The sequence below is a fragment of the Numenius arquata genome, chromosome 8, assembly GCF_964106895.1.
Source record: "Numenius arquata chromosome 8, bNumArq3.hap1.1, whole genome shotgun sequence".
NCBI classification, from domain to species: Eukaryota; Metazoa; Chordata; class Aves; order Charadriiformes; family Scolopacidae; genus Numenius; species Numenius arquata.
The window spans coordinates 57,345,190-57,367,725 of NC_133583.1; the positions used below are offsets into that span (position 1 = coordinate 57,345,190).

The 22,536-nt window shown below is 40.7% G+C and overlaps 1 protein-coding gene across 1 annotated transcript in view; it reads right to left on the reverse strand.

Moving 5' to 3' along the window:
- DAB1 (DAB adaptor protein 1) overlaps positions 1-22,536 on the reverse strand; it is a 145,362-nt gene that overhangs the window by 15,582 nt on the left and 107,244 nt on the right. Inside the window, exons 8-13 of the mRNA XM_074151831.1 lie at positions 21,906-21,944; positions 20,538-20,603; positions 15,955-16,014; positions 4,347-4,403; positions 1,523-1,585; positions 256-364 (exon numbers count right to left, since the gene is read on the reverse strand). Coding sequence (XP_074007932.1) covers positions 256-364; positions 1,523-1,585; positions 4,347-4,403; positions 15,955-16,014; positions 20,538-20,603; positions 21,906-21,944 — 394 coding nt within the window. The remainder of the gene's footprint in view (positions 1-255; positions 365-1,522; positions 1,586-4,346; positions 4,404-15,954; positions 16,015-20,537; positions 20,604-21,905; positions 21,945-22,536) is intronic.

Consider the following 22,536-nt stretch of genomic DNA (forward strand, 5'->3'; position numbering starts at 1 on the left):
TTATCCAGATGGCTGAACTATGGTTGAACTCCCAGTGAATGTTTTGGCTTTCGTTTTAAAAAATGGGGGTAAATTCAAGATAATGTACTCCCTGCTTGTTAAAGACTTGTTTTGCCTTGCCCTGCAGCACTGTCCTCAAAATCCTTTCCCACTTCCACTGTTCTAAATTAATGCCCTGAATACTGAAATGCAAACCAGAGCTGAGAACCGATCACCGGATTTGAGTCGAGCTTGTACTTCCAGCAGATTTCCTACCTGAGGGTACGGCAGCAGTGCTGAAAGGTACAGAACCAAACATGTCTGTACTTGCAGGAAGTGACTGGGATGAAGATGGGATAAAGGCATCACCTGGAGTAGCAGGAGTCTGCAAGAAGACAGGAATAAAATACAACAATGACATATCAGCTGCAGCTTCTGCAGCACATACTTTGCTGTCACAGCATCCGTAACTCTAAAAATACAGGTTTGGAGGGAAGAAAGAGAAAGCAAAAAGAATGGAAAGATGTAGAAGGAAAGAAGCTACAGAAATAACAGTATTAGAATTTGCTGGAGACAGGAGAAAAAGGAAGAAAAGGAGAGACTTTGTACCAGAGGAAAAAATAAAAATAAAATTTGCCTGGAATACATCACATGCAAAATATTGACATAATTTATTTCTCCAGAACACACAGACTTGCGATTCTAGGTGTTAGGTGCCAACCAGTAGAGGCAGAAGACCAAGGCATTAATGTAAGAAACAGTAAAGGCAAATGACATATCTGTAGGATTTATGGAAAAGCGAATACATATTGCTTCCAATTAACCAACAGGACCAGAACCATAGGTCTACATTAAAGGAGAAATCCAATCTAATTGAGCAAGCTAAGGATGAGGAGACAGGACTTGGAACCTCTAGTCCTGGACGTGCTCCAGAATACCTTAGAGATCTGAGGCTTCACAGCATTTGAGTTTTCTCAGTAGATTCATACTCCCCTACAGCTTAATGTAAGGTTCAAAAACTTTACAGGAAAATGATTGGGTTCTCATTTTACGATGCGGAAAAGCATGTTGAAAAATTTTTCTTTGCCCTCAAAACACATTCTGTCCTCTCTGTCTTTACTGTTTTGTCTTTCCTTCCTTTAACAGCAGTTCTGGGATATGTGCTTGGTGGAACCGAAGAGACATGATATATAAGGCTTCTTCCAGGAAGACTGGATCTTCCTGCAGTGCAGTGGAGAGAGAGAGTGCAGTGAAGCATGCACCTCTGATAAACACCAGGGAAGGAGATCTGCAGCTCAGGTTATATCTTATGTGACACCTAGCCCTATATCAGAAAAATAAAAATGGAAGATATTTTTACACATCATCGTGAAGCAGTGACTCCACATTCAATTTGCTTCACTTTTATTTTCTCGCAACATAAAAACTACTTTGAAATTCTCCCTACTGGAATGGCTGATGACCTGAATTGTAAATGTGCTCAATAAATATGCTGAAAATAGCAAGTAGAAAAACGCACAGTTCAGTTTCCCTGGATACTCACTGGGGGAGAGGTTACATCAGGAGGAGTGGACATGTCCCCAAAAAGCTCTAGTTGGGTAACAGCCTGTAAAGAGAAAAAAAAAAAAAATTCCATTTATCTTTTGAGGAGAAGAAACTATGAGTTAACTAGTTAGAACTTGCAAACTTAACTAGTAACAGCTAGCAATAGAAAGCCCCCCAAAAAGCCAAGTAGGCTTCAAATGTCAGGTCCCATATGGAGCAAGCACATGGGTTCAAGCTATGGGATTTTGATATTGCTGATGGACCCAAATAGCCAGCAGCTAACTCTATAAAATGATTCTGTAGGGAATTCTCCACCATAAAAAAAATATAAAAATGAATAAAGCATGAAAAAAACATCCTGAATGGGCCTGGATGCATTACTGCTCTGTCCTGAACATCAGTGAGCACCAAGCATGATTTATGGCCAGTCCTTTTCCCTGGCTCCTTTTCTAAACCCTCATTTCAAGGTCTTAAAACATGGCAGCAGATTGTGGAAGTGACAGAAGGGTACAGAAAGGAAGGGCTTTTAAAGTGCTGCCTGATTTCCCCTTGCCCATGGGACAGGTGTGACCTGGATAAGTGGACTTGAAGGATGATGCACAACTGGGTTATTAGAAGTTTGCAGCTCTGCATTTAACTCACGCTATAAATGTTTTCTCAGGGCGTCCTTCAGTTTGATCTCAAAATAGGTCACCCATACAGACCTCACTCAACTGGACCAGAAGAGGAAAAAGCACTTTCATAATTAGGAGCACCTTGAGTGGCTGCAAAATCAAAGGTCCTTCACATGTTCTGGAGTAAAATTACTCTCTTCCACCCATCTGCACCTGCAAATCAGTTCATCTGGAGTTCACTGGCTTTCCTTCTTCCCTCTATCATACTCAATCACACCCACATATGTGGGAAGCTTTAAATCTCATTATGAATGAGATTTAATGCAAATCTTAACTCAGTTCATTGAAATTCCTCCCCAGCTTAGGCACATAAACCTTGCAGCCTTCTATCACCTATATAGGCTTGAGATTCATTAAGTCTTGACCTCCAAATGTAGCCAACATTCAGCGCTTTGGACATTAACCCCACTGGCTGGTCAGCCTTTACAACCAACCAACAAAGGATATTTCTTTTCCCACCAACCTTCTATGATAGTGATCTTTCAAGAAATAAGACTATTATTCAAAATATAATAATTTCAGAGTTTTATACCTTTCTGCAATCCCATCTCTATTCCCATATACAAAAGCAATGCTACAATCACTTAGACCTGGAATTTTGTCTAGCAGCTTGGATGATTCTCAGCTTTATGTCTAACGATGTACCTAGGGAAGAATTATTTCACATTTCCTCACATCAAGTCTTATATTAAGTAGATCACATTGCTTTAGTGATATGACAATATATTTTCTTCTTACGGGCTTATATATCCCTCTAAGTATCTGCGTGGAAATGGAAGAAGGGAGAAAGAAGAAAAACCACCTTTTCTTCGGGGTACACTGATTCTACTGTACATTACTAAAATACTGCTAGAAGTGCCTTCTGCAAAAATAAAAAGCCCATAAGTCACTTTTTCAGTGTGTGCAAACACACCAGGCAAGCATTGTTAAAATGCCCAGAAAAGTTGGAATAATGACAACAGCAGCACTTGTTTGGAAATCACTTCAAGCCTCCTGTAGGCACTACTGACTCAAGAGATGCCAGGTGACACTGAATCATGGAAAGAGCCACATTCTTCTCATCTCTCCCAATTGCTTGTTCAGCACCACCCCTAAATCTGCCCTTTTCCTGCAGGATGGGGGAGTTTTTCACTGTTTTCTTCTCTCCGGCTTGCTAAGAAATTGCTTGTGTCCTTTTGAGGAGGCTCCCTCAGTGCCTCCATTCCAGGTGAGGAAGCAGGAGAGCAAGCCAGAGGGGATGTGAAAGGGCAGGGCACACGTGGTTACACAGGCCAAGAGGAAGTGCCTGTAAAGTTATACATTTTTTTGTGGAAAAAATATTATAAGTTTCATATTGATACTGAAAATTGATAGCGAGTATATTTTTTGAACTCGGAATTATGGTATGTATTTGAAAGGTGGCAACTCAGATGTCTATGCCTCAATGCCCCTGTAAAAGGGGGATAATAATAATAATGCTTTTCAGAGTGCTTCAAGGTGAAGGATCTTTGGAAACTCTTCACAGATATAATTCTGTTAAAGCTCTTAACAGAAACTCTGTAGATGGATTTCTAAACAGGCAGCTGGAGAGAGTGACAGGAAAGACAACTTCGCTACTGGTTGTAATAAACCCTCATTCACAATATTCCCCAAGAAAAAGGAATATATTCACAGGGGAATTATTTCTTACAGAATAGCAACCTTACACGCAACAGGAGCTACAGAACTACGTCAGAGAATGTAAACAGAAACTTAGTGGGTACATAACTTCATTATTTACTTAGTAGAGACAGCTTTAAATAGCAACGCTTGGAGGTGGGATTTTAAAGTCCTAAATGGCTCAGATCTGGATTCTGGATCTAGTTTTTCTTTTTTTCTACAACTCAATTCCCAGCCTGAATAAATGAACGCATCTTCTCTGACATAGACGTAGATTTATCCACTTGCAGCATATGAGATTCTGGACACCAAATAATTATCTTTTATTTTTGTGATTTCACTGTCCCTACAGAACTGATTTCACCCATTATGCTTTTTTAAATTATTCACATTTCATATTAGCTATGTTCCAATGAAGTTAATCCCAAGCCAAAAATTTTTAAATTGCACTATTCCTATGGATGATTTCATCTATATTTCCTTAAAACATTTTTAGTGTCACAACCTTACCTGAGTGACTGAAACAAGATTTTCATCAATGTCCAGCAATAAGTTTCCATTCTGCAGCTGTAAAGCATGATTTATGAAATGAAATGAATGATTTATGAAAATGACATGAATTCCTGAGCATGAAAATGATAACCTCCATAATTATTGACTTCAGTATTGAATGAAAACCCTTTCCATCTTGCAGTGAGCACAGGTATGAAATCATGCAGTCAAAACAGTGAGTTTGAACGCTGCTGGGATGTGGAGCAAACATACACTTTATTTGTGCTAAATCTCATCTTCTGGTGTATAGGGCAATTTTACTGCTTATTTATTTTCCCAGATATTTATTAATTCCACAATAAGCATACCCAGTGAGCTCTGATCCCACTTACATTAATGGAACTTTTCACTGGCTTGGTGAAAGAAAGGACTTTACATCCTCAGGGGGGAAAAAAATTTGAGTTTTCAACAGCAAAAGCTCTAAAAGCAAGTATTTGCAGATAAACACAGCTTCCTCTGAACTAGGAGAACTGTAACATAATGTAAATATATTTTAAGATGAGTATTTTCTTTCCACAGGAATTTTTAAAATTACTTACATAAATCAATTCACGTTATATTTAAATCCATAGTTTCTCTGTGTGTAAACATACGTGGGAGTACACTGCCCACCCATGCATACATATCTATATCCATCTACATATTTAACACAAATTATCACTTCAGTATTCTCAGAATGCTGTATTTCAGATAACATTTATTGCAGTGCTGGAGATTTTACTTCTTAAGAAACAAACACAACAGCAAGTTATTGAAAATCAAATCTTAGATGATTGAGAAGCTTCATGCAAGATACCAGCTGGTAATCCCATGCCATCTTAAAACAAAGAAGTTTAAAAAAATGTCAGAAACAGCCTAGAATGCTTTCCCCCTTCTTCCCCTCCCCATCTTATCACAGACCTGAAGGAAAAAAAAAAAAAGACAGGCAAAAGGCAAAGCTAAAGGAAGAAAATGCCACCATGCACAACCAGAAGACCCAGTCCTGCACCTTCTTGGAGCCGACAACGTGTTACCCCAGCCCCAGGTAAGGAAAGTGTGGAAAAAAGCTGTGTCCGTTTATTCAAAGAGCTCCACAGACCTTGAAAATATTTTTAAAATGAAACCAGAAGGGTTTATGCCTTCAGGAGGGACCCGTTTTGGCCAGTAGCTAATCACTTTTTGTTCTGATAGCCCCATCCTTTAACCCCCCTGCATCCTCCAGCATCCAGGGATGCAGGTTGTGTCGCTCTGAGGCAGATCCTGGCCCCAGCCACCCCGATCGCTCTGTGAAACCAGCTGAGAAATAACCCTGTCTCAGCGCAGAGGAAACATGTGCGCAGCGTTCAACGGGCCATTAGAAATTCCCACCTGTGCTACAGCGGGACCTCGCAGAAAACATTTGCCCAACATGTCACGGCACATCCCCAAGTGCCCAATTATCTTGTAGCACTTGAGCTGCATCCTCCATCAGCCCGTGTTCTGCGTCACACGCTGGTGAGAAGACACTTCCTAAGGGTGAAATATCCTCCTGTCTATTAGAGCATGGAACAGCCTTCAACGACGACCATGCCAAGGCTGCAACACGGCTACCGAGGGCAGAATTTGGCCCTTTGAGCCTTCCTCTGGTTCATCTTTGTGATCCAAAGAGCTTAACCTTCGCAATTAAAGTCAACAGTCCTCTCCCTCCATCCCCAGCGCACGAGAGAAAACAACCAGAAGCCTGGAAAGACGCTCCAGTCCTTGATCTTCCTCTAGGTTTGCTGGCTGTGGATTTCTCCATGGAGTGATGTAAAAGCTTGCTTTAATTATTCAAAAATGCAGCTCCTTGAATATGAAAACACCCCTACAGCTTAGTCAACCAGGAACACACCAGTCACTGGTGACCGGCCGCGCAGACCGAGGCGGAGGAAAGAGTATTAATCCTTGTATCGCGGTGACATTAAACCTATAATGAAAGCTCCATCTTTCTATACAGGCATGTGAGACATACTGTAAATCTTTTAAACATGAAATATGTAAATCTGGCTTCTTAAAGCAGCAGCAGGCTTTTTACACCACTCCAGCCAGTAATGAAATTCCTCGCGACGCTTTTCACTATTCACTAAAGAAAACCTTTTTGTCCAAGAGCTGGACAAAACCCAAGAGTACAGAAGCCACGATAAGAGGTAAGTAAACTGCAGCTTTCATAAAGCTGCATCAAATACAATATTCCCTCTGATCACCCAGTAATCGGGAAAAAAGTTCAGATTTTAAAAGAAAAAATCTAAGACAGGCCTCTTGCATTCATAAAAGTGTGAAGAACCTTACTTCTTTCTCTCCTATATATATGACAAGCCTGAATATTCAACTTCTATTACTGGTTTTACCAAAGGCAAGGGATCTACACTGACTTACAGCATGAGAAAACCTGCTTAACATTGCTATACTTTTGCAAACGAGATAATTACAGTAGTGTCTTACAAAATGCTGAAATCTCAGAGATTGAAGCAAAGATGGTGCTTAAAAAGCACGAAAAAAATACACAGTAATTAATTTCCACTCTGATACAGAGCTCAGCAAGTAAAAAAAAGAGTATGAAGGGTACTATATATAGGAAATAACCAGCAATTAGTAATTAACCTTTGAGCTGGGTATTAGCTATTTGAATCTTTCAAGACAGCAGAGGGATTTAAACTTGGTTTCCTGCACTTAGGGTAAATGTCCTACCAGTCAGCCCAGCACAGAAAAAGAAGGATCATCCAACTGCGCTGCAATTCCCTTTTTCTACCACGTATTTTACATTGGAAGTCTAATGACAAGTCAAACAGTTAGTCAAACTAAAGATTTTTGTTCTTATTTTAGTTGAAAATGTAAATATTTTGGCTATGTCAAATATGTCTTCTGATGGTTCCAAGCATTACTTTAGTTAAGCAAAGCCCCAGTTATTTGCATAACCTTATACAACAAATGTTGATATTACTGAGCTCCATGAGCTGCAAGCAGCTTGCTAATTAACCACAATTCATTCTAAAAAACAATTAGAGCCATAACGAAGTAGCACGTCACGATCATGACTGAAGCGATCATCAGTCAAACCACGTCTAGTAGGTTGAGACATGCTGAAAACAACCAACAGACATATTGTTTTCCTGTAAAACTACTGTTGGATTAATGAAGTAGCATGATAACTCAACAAAGAACTGCTCAATTACTTTCTAATTAAAGAGAATACAACGAAGAATACGTGTGTGAAAAAAAAATTGTCAATGTCTTCACAATCTTCAGCCTCCTACGCATCCTAAGGGTCCTCAAATGCCGTAACCTTTCCCAGTTACAGAGAGACCAGCAACAGTGACGTTGCCATCAGCCCAGATTTACACAGGTATCGCTGAGCACAACCTTTTAGTTGTAAGGCTGCTGTGAACATTTAGGGTGATTCCCAACTGTTACAGGTCACATCAGCCACATGGGTTGCCCTAAAACTACACTGATTGACTTTTATCCAAAATACATGCATTTTGGCATCCGTCACTTACACAGGGTTCAAATCCAGTGCTCAGAATCCCATGGGACAGGGGAACCCTCCTGTTTAAAGTTTGCATTTTCAGTTTCATAGGGTAACTCTTACTTGTCAGGAGCACTCTTCTTCAGGTAATTCTTCTCCTCTGTATTTTTACTTGAAGTAAGAAACCCAAGTAGTGACTTTGGTAGGATCTACCCAACTGCAGGGTAGCCTTGAGCTTCATGGCATTCACCAACTGTCCAGTTTCCTTTTGCTTGTTCACTGGGAAGCGCTGGATGTGCTGGTTAAAAATGTTGTTAGTCAAACCTGTGCAGCTAAAGAGGTGGGATGGTTAAGGATAGTTAACATAATAGATTATTGAGGAGTGTTTGAGTGAATTGCTTCACTGTTGCTCGATAGCTTCCTTTAAATTAAGGATCTATTCATACAATCAAAACATGCGCTTACTCATTTGTTTATTCTCTCTTCATCTGAAGGGAACTTAATTCTGAATTCCCTGTGTACTTTAGGTATTTACTCTTAGAGGAAATGACATTTAAAATGCTTCACTCCTCTCTGACAGACTCTAATAAATCAAGAGTCCAAAAGAGTGACTCCAGCTTAGAGCCAGACCCATGCTGCTTCCAGGCAACACAACACCCAAGATAATTAAACTTCCCAGAGCCCAGAGAATGCTGATACAAAGGTCCCAGCCACATGGTCACCTCCTCCATATCTTCTCCAGACACCATGTGGCGGGTTCAGAGAGCATGGTATACACCGGTCACATCACATGTATTTAAAAGAAATGCTGCAAGCCCAGAGATATCACTCTGTTGGTGAACTAAGCGCTGAGGCTTTCAAAATGTTGATGTAAGCTACAAAAGCTGTTGTAATTTACATCTACTCTGCACTAACAGGCCCTGACACCTGTCTTCTAGAAACACAAGCCTGGCTTTAGATTTAGGTACCCTTACAAATACATGTAATTTACTGCATGTGGCTGATGCAATGCAAAGATATTAAAATGAAACATATTTTTCCATTTAACAGAAAACTGGAAACAAAGGGAAAGAGCAAAACATTTCAGCTGGTAGCGTGGCAAAAGCCAGCCTGCACCAGATTTCATTTCAGCGTGAGGAAGGGTATCTGAGTAGGAAAATCAGGGACCAAGGACAAGCTGCTGGCTGGTTCAATGTCAGCCATGACCAGGTTTCCATCCAGACCTATTTGAAGACACATCCATTGGCATCAGTGGCATTTCTTGCCTGAAGATCTGTTTCTGAAAGTAATGCCCCTTTCGTTCCCAGTGTGTAGCTCCATCAGTTCTCCCTGGGGAAAATGGGAATGAGGACAGTGGCACAGGACACAGTAAATGCTCAGATGGGGAAAGATGATGAACTCTTTAGTATCAGGGGACTACGGCACCAGCCGGGTGGCACAATGCAGCCAGCCGTGTTGACACGTGATGGCTTGCTTTAACTGCAGGTTCAAGAGACAAATGATGACGAGAATCCAAACTTCCACATGAGAGCAAAACTCCACTTCTAGACTGCAAAAGCAAAGACACCTTTGGATGCTTGCAGGGAATAAACTTAACAATGGAAGGAAATTAGAAATCCACCCCAAATTTACTTTTTTAAAATACAAGGCACAGTTATACAGGTCTATCTAATGGTTTTCAAAGCGACAGGTGACTGGAGCTATAGCCAAGAAACAAGTTATTTCTACTTTCATTATCAAATACCACATCATCGTCATACTCTTGAAACCTGAAATCTCCTTGAAACATCCCTGAGGGTGACTTGTTTCTCTCCTTGGAAAAGAGATTCGGGGGTTTGAGCAAAGTCTCAGACCTGGCCTCTCACCTCAGGTAAAGCTGAACAGAGCCTGCTAGTGAAAATTCAGGTGTTACCGTGTTTTTTGCCGTGGATCCACTCCAAACTACCAGCTGCATAGCTGTTTGTGCCAGTGTAGAGTGAGGGTAAAAGGCTTTTATTCAGTTTCTACTTGCATTTCGCACAGATATAAACAGAAGCGGAAAGTATAAAACAGCAGCAGATGAGACCCATCGGTCTTGCTAAAGGGAAGGAAAAACCACCTTGACAAATCTCAGTGACCTTTTACAACGTAGAAGTAATTAAATCACAGATAGCGACAGACCTTGACGGGTAACACGCATACCTAATGCAAAGTCCAAATGCAATAGATGTGTCACCTGCCTCCCCAACGCACCAAACCTGCCCCACAGCATCAAGGGGTCTGCCTCTCCTGCGTCAGCCAGACCTGATGGAATGTGGGACCCTCTAACCCCAAAGGAAGGAGGAAAAATCCCACAGATAGAAGTATCTTAAGACATGACAGTGCCATGTGGGCGACATCGCTGGAGATCACCCAGCAGCACTCACTGTGATTGCCCAGAGGATAACACAATGCAGGGGATGCAGGTCACAAGGGAGATGGTACCCACACAGCAGACAGAAACAAACACTGACGTGTGGAGAGGCTGTTAAACTACGGGCCTCCTGCTACAGCACAAGTCTTGCTCTTGAAGACATGCCTGTGACAACAACATCTCACCTTCAGGGCTCAGATGTTACCTTTGGCATGGTCCTAATTGTTTTCATTACAAGCCAGCATCAGTATCAGAGTCAATATTGGTATTAAATCAAAAGACAAGCTGAGAGGAGGTGCCCATGGTGCAGAGGTGCTTCCAGGGCTGCACAAGATCTTCTCAGAAGAGTTAGTGCAATATCCACACTACAGATACTGGTATGTATATTCACTTCTACTTGAAAAAATAGCAACAGCCCGCTAAAACATCGAAGAAACTCATGCCACGTGACATTATCATAACAAACTAATATATTTTCAAACTTTGCAACAAGTAGCCGCACTGTTAAAATGCACATCCCACACCGCAGTGTTAAACCTCGTACATGGGGTTTAACTGAGTGTAACTAAGTCAGGGCATTTGAACACAGGTGTCTCTTTTAGCAAAGGGAAATAAAAATGGTGGTCAGAGACCGGGTCTGTGCATTCTCTTCCTTCTCATCTTTGAAAATTTCATCCTGAAAGCCTGATTGTGGAGGCTGGAGTCAACGTCATCAGTTGGTTCTGTAAAGCCACCGGCACAAACTTAGGGAAAAGCCAGAGTTACAAAGCTCTTCTCCAGAGCAAGTGTCATAAAAGAATTCACTTTGGTGAGGATGGTGAGGGTTATTTGGAAAGCGGCTCTGAACTATTTTATTGCCAGACATTTTCATGTCCTGGACGTTTCTCCAGGGACTGACTTTCCACGTGAGCTGGTGGAGCCCAGGGCTGCCCATGCCTTCCAGATGTCCCCAGGCACAATTCCTCTGACACTAGACCTGAAGAGATCAGACCTGCAAATGGCACTGGAATCCCAGCCAGAATTAAAACAGAGCTTCCCCAAAGGCAGCTTCCTAGTTTGGGCAAAAGGGTCAGGCAGCCCTTACGGCTTCTAGACCTGAGTGCACTTGGGTCCAGCCCAACTTCATCTGCTCCTCCCATGCCTTGCCCCCAAGGCAGCCAAATTCCTTCCCGTCCATTCCACCCTGGTTTGCTAACGTTTCCCACCTCATTGGTACTAGCCAGATGACTGCCTGCATTGTAAGGCATCAGATATAATGCCCTGAATCTTTAAACAGCAGTAAGACGAGTTGTTTGAAAGCCTTCATAAAATTGTAAGCAGATAGTTTAGACATTTTGATGAGAAGAGGTTTTATTGTGATGTGACTGACAGTCTCCATGAAGGGTATTTACAGTCTGACTCTTATTACTAAAAACACCGTGACAGGTAGAACTTGATGTGGATGTATAATGGGGAGACGATGGGAAATTATGACAAAAAGAGCTCATTAAACATTTCACTTTTTTAGAACAGTTAATTTCACATACAGAACTACAATTTCTAAGTGGAGCGTGTACCACTTAACACAAGCTCTTTGGAATACGCTTGCTGGCTTTGTCTGGCTTGATGCCTATTCTCAGTGACTGGAATAGGAGACTTGGTCTAAGGAAGGAGCAGAGAGAAAATAGGAACAAATACAAGAAGTGTGAGTTGATACAGAGGAAGAGAAAGATACTGGGAGGATACTCATAGCATGAAAATCACAGAATCTTCATGGTTGGAAGGGACCTTTGAGATCACCGAGTCCAACCATACACACACAAAAGACCCCCACAACCTTGGCCACTAGAGCATGCCCTGAAGTGCCATGTCTACACGTTTCTTAAATACCTCCAGGGATGGCGACTCCACCACCTCCCTGGGCAGGCTGTTCCAGTGCCTGACCACCCTCTCAGTAAAGTAATTCTCCCTAATATCTAATCTAAATCTCCCCTGCTACAACTTCAGACCATTTCCCCTGGTCCTGTCATTATTCCCTTGGGAGAAGAGGCCAACACCCACCTCTCTACAACCTCCTTTCAGGTAGTTGTAGAGGGCAATGAGGTCCCCCCTCAGCCTCCTCTTCTCCAAACTAAACATGCCCAGTTCCCTCAGCCTCTCCTCATATGACTTGTTCTCTAGACCCCTCACCAGCTTGGTGGCTCTCCTCTGGACACGCTCCAGCAGCTCAATGTCCTTCCTGTAGTGAGGGGCCCAGAACTGGACACAGTACAAAAGTGTGTGTTTGGAAAGGAAATCTACAGGACAGTAGGATTTGCTGGGAAGGGATGCAGCAAAGAGATGGGGAAACACAATTTTTATACTGAGTAAGCAATCTTTTCATCCCAATGTCAGAGGAGTGACTTGGCAACCAGCCACCGCTCATAATCGAGTTCAGTGGGTACGTTCAAGTTCTGAGATCCGAGACTCATCCGTTTCCGCCCCATTTGCACCGTATTTACATTACTTGATATCAGAGATCATGAGGAGTCACACTATAAAGTCCTTTGACGCCTTCTGACAAATGGCCTCACACAACTGGCAGGGCGTTGTGTAAGTACATCAGCTATCTCGATTCCTACACAACGTTGAATACTTCTGCTTCATGGCACTACTGGGAAGATGCTTCATGCCTTCAGCTCCAGTGTGATCCCATAGGCACAGAGAAAGCATTATGTGCCCAAACGGTCCTGGTTTCTTAAGAAGCTATATTTATTGAAAAGCAGTATGAATTACACTACCCAGTTTCAAAGAGACCTTTGGAAAACGGATCCTGGCTCTTAGTTTTCACACTGTGGTAGACCTCATCCCACCTAAGCCTAACTATTTAGAAGTTATCATACCTGCAAGTCATTTAAACTTCTGCAGCCATGAAAGAATGATGTCCAGACATACATTTATTTCTACCTGCGAGGGACACCTCACGCAGACAGGAGGAACTTCCCTGGGAAGCAGTGTTTTCTTTCCACTGGCTACAGAGAGAGAAGGGTAGAGGGCACCTACATGACTACTTCAGTATCCCTCACTTTTATGTGCAGAGACTAGAGATAACTTGCCTGAGAATGCACCAGAGGAAAACAATCCCAAGATGGAAAATCGATCTCTGTCCAGGGAACAGGAGCAATTCAGTTTGAACTCAAGCAAAACTTGCTGCATTTTTATTAAGTGTTGTATTTATTGTCGGGAAAGAGAATTCATGGTGCCTGAAACCCATTAGGAGCTACAAAAAGTTTCTCACTTTATTCATCCATTATGAAATTAATGAAAGCAAGATCTCCTAATAAAGAAAGTGTCCTTATATGTTTAAACCAGGTAGATGAGCTGGATTATTTGCCCTCAGATTGAATTTTAGAGGTTTATATAATAATGACAGCTATAAATTGAACAAAAAATTATGGCAAGTGTCTCAATGACAGAGAGTCTCAGATGTGGAAGGGTGAGCAATAAATCAGATGGGCAGTGGAATATTAAATTGCTAATTTTAAGAGCTATTGCTGCTTTTTTTTTTTTTAATGCATACTAATAAAAAGGTGAAACAAAAATCTCAGCTACATATCTCTTCCTCTTCTCTTTCTTCTCTTTTTCTTCATAAAGTACATAACTTGTTTGGAGATAAAGCCCTAATCACTTTAAATTTAATGATGAAATAGCAAAAAAAAAAACAAAAAACAAACCAAAAAAAACCCACCAGGTTTGCAACCAGCTTCATGGAGATGACAGATTAAATATATTTGATGATTACAGAGTAGGTTCCATATGCCCTATATCTCACAGTCATGCTCTTTTCCAGGACAGTCTAATACCAAAGTGTCTGCAGACATGATTGCAAGTGTACTGTACACCCAGTCATACTGCAACGACCTAAATTACAGACTATACCCAGAGTAAATATGAAACATCGCTGAAGGAATAATAAAAAAGTCACAGGAAATGTACAGTGGAAAAATTGTAACACTGAACTATACGAGAAATGAGTGAAAAATCTACAGCTATTCCTTGTCCAAAAATACTTTAATTAGTTATGCAACATGAGTTATTTTACTGGAATTTCCCAGGCAACATGATGATGCCTCCCTCCTCCCAGTGGCTTATCATGAAATATTTATGGCAAGTTTTGTTTGTTTGTGCAAACCACAGAAGTGTCACAATTCAGGCCCCCATCCAACCCCTCCCCAGCATTTATCTTTTTTATTCGGCATCTCGGTCTCCGTGCGCAGCCCAAGCTGTGCAATTTACCACATCCTTACGTGAAAGGAGTCTCTCTCTCTCTCGAACACAGGCATTTTCCCCAGGCTTACAGCAGACTGAAATTCTTGACCACCTTCTTTCTTTTTCTCCATTCTCACACGAATACTCAGAAACACTAATTTTGCATGTAACCAACGCAACTGAATGATTTCTCGAGGTATTTATAGCACAAATTTATATGAAACAGTATAACCTGCCCTGCCCTTCAGCAAATGCATCCCTTATTGCTAAGGCATCTGCCACTCCACTCCTCCTCTCAACTACTTGTCACTATTCCATATACATGGATAAACGCTTCACCTCTTCAAAATACACAGAAATAATACACAGTAAGGGAATGGTGCCATTTGGATACAACATCATATTACCCCAATTTTTGAACAGAGTCAACTACCCATGCAAGGCACAGGACAGAAAGAGTTAAGTTTACAGTCTACATCGACCTGTAGCCACTTGTACACTTAAAGCACTACAGAAACAATACACAGCAATATTGGGAGGATATCTCCTTGTGCTGATTACAGCCCATAATAACCAGGAAAGAAATGCAATACATAGAGCAAAGATTCTGCCACTCAGGAATTTGTTGAGCGAGGTCTTTTTGCACACTGTTTAAACCAATGACAATTACACGTATCTCTGCCCTACAACTCTACAGCCATTGCCAACCTACCATAGAAATTGGTTTTATTGGAAAAATAACTGCTTTTCTATGGTGTATGTTAGGTTGGATTTTGATGTAACTTGTTTGGTTGGGTTTGTTGGTTTTTTTTTTCCAAATGACAGAAAAGCAATTCTAATGTAAATTCCCATTTTTTTGGTAACATCTGATTTGAAGGTCCTTATGAAATCTTACCTATCAGCATGTTGTATTCACCAGGAAGTCTTCTGAGAGGTGTAGACGTTATAGCCACAGAAAACCACCACAGAGGTCACAGACAATGTTCTGATACACCTTTTCCTAATGCTACTTCTCTTGACCTCCATTCTATTCAGACCTTGCCTCCCCTGCTGTCCTACTAAACCAAGCTGGAAGGAGCACAATACAGAAAGTAGGGCTCCGCCAGAGCACACAGGGGAGAAAATGCAGCCCATGCTCAATAAAGAGTGATAAGCGTTGGGTAACAGAGGAACCCTCCTAATCCAGGCAGCAACGATTCATGCATTAACATGCAGAAGGCTAATTGTCAACTGATAACACATTTATAAATGGTGACTCCCATAAGAATGAGTCAAAACAGACAGAAAGGAAATTTAAGTAATGAATGAGATGGATACAAGTGACATTACAATCCTGGTTACTCTGAAGCAACCCAATCAACCCATAACACATCCCTGATAAAATTCCCATCACGAGGAATGTATCAAATTTTACATACAACAATGAAAGTCACAGAAGCTAAGACGCATCTTCTTTACTGCATATAAACAGAGAAGATACTTACACTTACAGGTTGACTTTTTGGCACATCATAAACACCTTCCTTCTTTTGGCTGGTAGGAACCTACAAGAGCAAATGAAAACTGAGGTCACTACCCAAGCAGGTTTGATGAAAAAGTGACATGTGCAACTGGTATTTATGTACAGGGTAGTCATTTAATACTAATGAAATCAAGGATGGTTCTCTTTTCAACCAAGCAGTACCATTAATGGAGATGATACCAAAGAAATAAAACATCTATCTGAATTTTTTGAATCCTAAAGCCCAGTACTGGTTAGAAATGAGATTTTCATTCTCAGTCAGGTTCGGCTGCATTAAGTCCAGGTGCTCTTGGATCTCCTTCCTATTTAAATGGTTGTTTTTTTATTTTACTTGGGGGTTAGAAGATGCACATGGAAGTCATGATCAGGTCAGCATGTCACCACCTTCTGTGGCAGAGATCCAGAGCAGAGCTACCGATCTGAGGGAAAGAGATGTTTGGCCTATGGCTTTAGATTTCTTCTTTCCAATTCCTTTAGTTATCTAAGTCAAATAAAGTCATAACACGTACCCCTGCAGTGATGGGGCCCTACAGCCGCTCTAGGCGATGTTTGGTTACAATTCTGCAATTTCACGAAGGAATTATGGGCCTGTCAGAGTCTGACACAGCCAGGGAGCTGAAGCCAAGAGCCTTGCGTGGGCAGGGCACAACGCACTTAAAAAAACTTTGGGCGAGTCTTTAGTTAAGTCAACAGTCATGACTTACACCTTGGGCATTTACAACCTGCTCATGTAAATTCAGTTGCTTTGTAATACTGGGCTTTGCTTGCCTAAGGACTACTGGTTTACATATATACAATTTGGGCTTTTCCTTCCTAGAAGCACTGAAGGTCTTTTGTTAATGACACAAGGAAACAGAACAGTAAAAATATGCTCTAAACAGACACAAATGCTCTAGTAAATCAGTGCTGCTTTTCCACTGAACAAGGGCATTCAGCAGAAGAAGGTTACATGTCAGATATTAATGAAACCTCACAGGTTAACATGAGAAATAATGCTGCAGCTGTGACAAAAAAGAAATGATTACTTTTTGGGGTTATAAGGCAATAAATATCTTAGAGTTCTGATATTAGAGTAGGTCTGATTTAGGGGAAGCTGAAGGAATGGTATTTATTCATTGAAATGTGCTATCGTTTCTTATTCTGTATAGCATGTCAAAAAATCTCTACTGTTCAAACATTCTCTTGCCCGTGTTTAAATGTCAAAGTCTTCAAAGGAAATGGTGCATCTTTAACTTGGTGAACACTGTGGAAGTTTTTCAAGACAGAGAACCCTCACAGAAACTGAACGAGCTTTTTGAAATATCCCTCTTCTATTCCTATCCCGGGAACAACTTGCTTGCCTTGGCTTTCTCAAAGTACTGTCTTCTCCACTAAAACCCGCTATGACATTAGATAACACGGAACTGCTAAGAGGGGAACAGACTGTTAAGTGACAGTGTAAGAATGGTGTATTTAATAAGTCATTGGCAAGTTTAGCCTTCATAATAAGAGGACAAATGTGGTAAGAAAAACTATGAACTATCAGCAGCACATGTTTTTCTTTTCTCTCTGGAAAGTTTCCCCATCAGTCAACTTCTCCATGAAGTCACCCTAGTTTGCGCATTCCTATCCACAGCTTATTATGGAATGAGCCTTTCCCAGCACTATCGATTCCCCCGACTCTTACTCCAGCTTATAATTACTTTAGAGAAAAGCTTCTGACTTCTAATATCAAGACAGAGAAACTTTTCTGAAAGACATTTTTCTCTCCCCACTCAATACCGCCTGTCTTCCTGTTGTTTTTACTTGCCATGTATCATCCCGCTTTTTCTGCATCGCTACTTAGACGGGGGGTCTGCAAGGGATTTCTCCTGTTTTCTCTTTGATTAGCACCACCAGCAAAGAGGTACCAGCACTATTGCTGCCGACAGCTCTGGCTCTGGGATGGGCTGTGAACCGTTTTGACGTACTTGGATCTTACCAGCAACACAAGCAACCGCAGCTCAGAAAAACCCCCCACTCAGATTGTCAGCTCCTGATGGAGCAGAACGTGCCACTCCATAGAGAGCGGTGCTGCTACGCGCACAATGCAAAACCCCCTCTCAAAATCCCATCCCCACCTCGCCAAAACAACAGGCAGGAAAAGAGATGCTATTAAGAAAGCTGACACTAGGTGAGAGGATTGGTACATGCTCACTGATCAAATCCTTGCATAACTAACACATTAGAGCAACTTATATAGACAGACAATATTAAAAGGAGGAGACAGACACAGACAGTCTTTGGGGTAATGTATCAAAGAAAGGTGACAGACAGAGGAAATAATGCTTGAAAAGAAATTTGTGACCTCTACTATGTTAAAAAGAAATGTCTATAATTGTCACTTTCAGCATGTATCTTCCATCTCCAGTTACCCACTGGGCAGGAATCTTTTCCACCAAGGGAGAAGTGAATCCTTTGCATCCCAGCTCTTGGTCAAAAAACCAGAGCAGCACCAGAAGAAAGATTTGGTGAGGCTGAAGCGAGGATGCATGAGGTTACCGAGCAGATGCATATTTACCAAAGCGCAGTATGGCGAAAGCTTTGTATAATAGAAGCTGGCACAAATTTACATCAAACTGGAAAAAAAAAACCACCAAAAAAAAGAGAGGACCTTTTCTAATTTAATTTTTAATAGTAGCCTGGGTGGTTCTGAGATCATCAAGATCTTGTAAGAGAAAAATTTTGCCAGTAATTTAAGATCTGAGCTGCAGGAACCCAGATTTATAGCAAGGCAAGAGCTCACAAAGTCCATGGGAACTCAGAAGCTCACGGCTCTGGGCAAGTCTACGGCAGTGATACTTCAGCATCTGCCAATTACAATAAATAACAGAAAAAGACTCCCAGCTCCCCAATCTCAGCATTTACTGTATTCAAGGTATTGTCTGTAGTAAATACAGAAAATGACAATGCTAGACTGCATATACTGAGAGTATGGTATATTAATGACAGGTATTTCCTGTGCACCGCTGTGGGAGGAAACACTTCTCTGGTGATTTACAGGACAGTAACAGCAGTATCTTGAGATGAGGTAAGATCTCACTGTCTGGTTATCAGCTCCTATTTCCATTTTAAGAAAAAGAAACTGTCCAAAAAGACCTCTTCTTCTTTAGGCCATTCCTCAGAGTACAGTTCCTACTTCTTCCCTACCCACCAGTCTGCTCCGAGATCTCCAAACACTGGGAGCAACGACACCATTTTCCTTACTTACACTGATACTTCTCTACAACATCACTAAAAGCTCTGCACTTTGAGGAATTATAACCAGAAATTTCTCAACTGAATATAGTTGTCATAAGAATTTTGTTTCTAGCACAAGACCGGCAACTAGAGTAGTCACTAATTAAGAGACTGCTTTCCTGAAAATAGTCAAGCTTTCAACACTATGCGGCAGAAAATTTTCCACCTTAGGCATACTCTCACCTTGAGAGCTTTGCACGTCTTGGTCTAGAGATACAGAAAGATGCAGATTCTAGTGTGCATGGCGGGGTGCCAGGAAATCAACAGAGACAGGTTAAATGAATCTCATCCTAATGACCCTCTGATGGGGTCTATGAGATGGTTATTTTCTAATGTTTAACTCGCATTTCCCTTTCCCACTTAGCTTCTTTATATTTTGCCTCACCGCTGCTCTACCCTTTCATTTTTTTCTATTATCTTCCTACCTTTTCTATTACTTAAAGAAATACCTTTCCCTTTTCTTTTTTGTTCTATCCCTGCTTATTTCTACCTTAAAAGAGCTTTTCCTATTAGCAGATCAACCTCTAGCACAGCTAGATGAAATGCTTAATCACTGCTTGAATCTCCTTCCCCTCCATACTAAATGATTTCCTTAAATCGCAATTTTCTTACAGCATACAGAGATTTCTGTCCATCTCCAGATTTGCCTCTAGTATGTGATACAAAATGAATTACATTATATTTTAATAAACCCTGTACCAATCCCTTGAGGATAAGTTGAACGACAAAAGATTATTTTATATTGCTTTCAATGCAATTTTTTGTCAGTGTGAAGAATGCAAGCTTGGGCTCTGACATAACATATGCACTCTGAAAATATTTTCCCCAGTCCGGAGGATATCTGTTGAGAGCTCAGAGGTTTTGCTCAGTTATTTCCTTGGTTAGCCAGAAAGAAGAGCACTGCCATCAAAATATCTTTCTAAGAATCGCGTGGATGGTCTGCCCTCCATGGGATTTCAGTATCCATGTCTTAGAATCGGTGTAAAAAGTTTCAAAAAATGAACAGAAAAAAAGAGAATCCACTGTTTATCACCTTATATGGTGTACTCAAAAGTTTAAGACGGTTCGTAAGTTGAGAAAGTTAATAAAATTTGCAGAAGCTGAAATGACAAACAACAGAAAAATCACACTGAGACTGGGCATATTATTCATGTTATGTCACCAGAATGAAATGCCAGACATTTTCGTGATGAATGAAAACTAATAAAAGTGAAATATATATGAAATGTACTTTACTAAATGCTTGCAATCGTTGCAATGAAAACACCGAAGTTAGCGATTTTATACCTGATAAATGTTTTCTTCCGTTTCAGGCTCACGGATTGGCTCGTGTCCAGCCTCAAACACAATGTACTATGACACCAGCCGCCAGAGGGGAAAAGTCAAAGATGAAACAGAAGGGAAAAAGGCGATTTGGAATTCCACGTAAAAACATAGGCAGGCATTAAAGAAACAAGTTCAAAGTACAGGCTGGCAGCAGGACAACCGGTTTGTTGGAAAGCGCAGAGTAAGGTTGTTTCATATTTCATAAACCGGCAATGAATAGACCTAAATCTCCTCTAATGATCATTAGAGCAACTTCCTAATTCTCTCTCACTAGGGAAACCGCCTGTGGCCCAATATTAATTTTCTGAAGTCAATGTGAATTTTGCCTCTTTTACATAATGGCAATTATTTCCACATATATTTATTATCTATGAATAAAAAAAGCTGAATCCAAACTGGGAGAATAGGCTCACGTGCTCACGTAACAGGCCACATGGCAAAAAGCTGTCACAACACTTTTCATTTTCAGGTTCTTGCTTTATTGTGAAGAGCACAAAGTAAAACTCCCGACATTATAAAAGCTGAATAGTAATTTAGGGCATCCTAATTCTTATCATCTTTCTCGCTGCACCTTAGGCACTGTTCAATATTCACTAATGGTTGAATCAGTTTCTTTCAGCGTGCCTCCCACTGACATGCCTAAGTGGAAGAACACAAAATCTCCAGGAAAAAGGCAAAGTAAACTATCATGCATTTTGTTTCAGCACAGAAACACGATAATGAAATTACATCTTTTTCTTCTTCACACTCAGTAGGGTATCGGACATGAATATATTGACGTATTTCTGATAATCATCTTTGCTCCCAGACATTTTGCTTGGATGAAACAAGACTTAAATTTCAGATCTGTTATTAAATCATAGCCCAAATGCCAACAAGGGAGCATGTTATAACATCAATTCCACTGGTTTTTTTTTTTCCCCAAATATTTATCCTCTGAATTAAATTCTGGTCCCATCGAAGCCAAAACCAAAACGTCAATTTGTTACTGTCAGAACAAGATGTCACCTTCCTTTTTCTCAAAGTAACTCACTTTCTGTTAGAGTTTGTATTAAAAAATGATGACAAATCTCATTTGGAAACTTATAATCTGGACTCACAAGCCACATTTTAGGAAATATTTAATCTAATATTACTATCAGACATACTGTGCTATTACTTACAGCTCATTCTCTAAATATGCTACTTTCTGTAAAAATCTTACAAGTTTCTCAGAAGACCTGTCTCAGTAAATTTCAAAACATCTTGTTAAAGGTATTGGCTGTGTTTAAAGACAACACGTATTTAGTCATTTCTGAAACTCCAAGGGCATACAGCTTCAGAAATTACCTGGTATACAGGATCTTCTACATCTTCTTCCAAAATTGTCTACAGCAAAGTAAGAGGACAGGCAGTAAAAGCAAAGAACATAAACAGTAGAGATAAAAGAACTGTATTCAGAAATTAAAGGACAGCAAAGAAATAAGCAAAATGGGCAGGTAAGTATAAAGTTTTCTTTCTTTAGTATACATATAAGGTCACATTATTGTACAAAGTAACTTTATTCAAGTTTCATCCGTTTAACAATCTGCACCTCATTTGATTTGATTCAAAAACACACATTCAGAAGTATAGTGAATCTTCCCTAAAGTATTAGACACTGTTAAAAACCTGACTTACAACACACTGACCATCATTAAAGTTTTCCTACTGAATCAGAAGAAACACTACATGGGAAATGAATAGATCACTTCCAGCTGCTAGACATGTTCATCACACCCCAAGTGACAGCTCTCATCACTGTTTAATCCTACTTCTGAGCTCACGATGGCTGTGAGGTTCCCATTTGTCCATTTGAAGCTAGGACCGTTCAAACCCATTGCTGTTAAGAAATGCTGAGGATGCTCAGTGCCTCTTTGGAGCAACTTTGGGGGGATACTTCAAACCACACTTTTCTTGGCAGTAGTCTAAGCTTATGCGT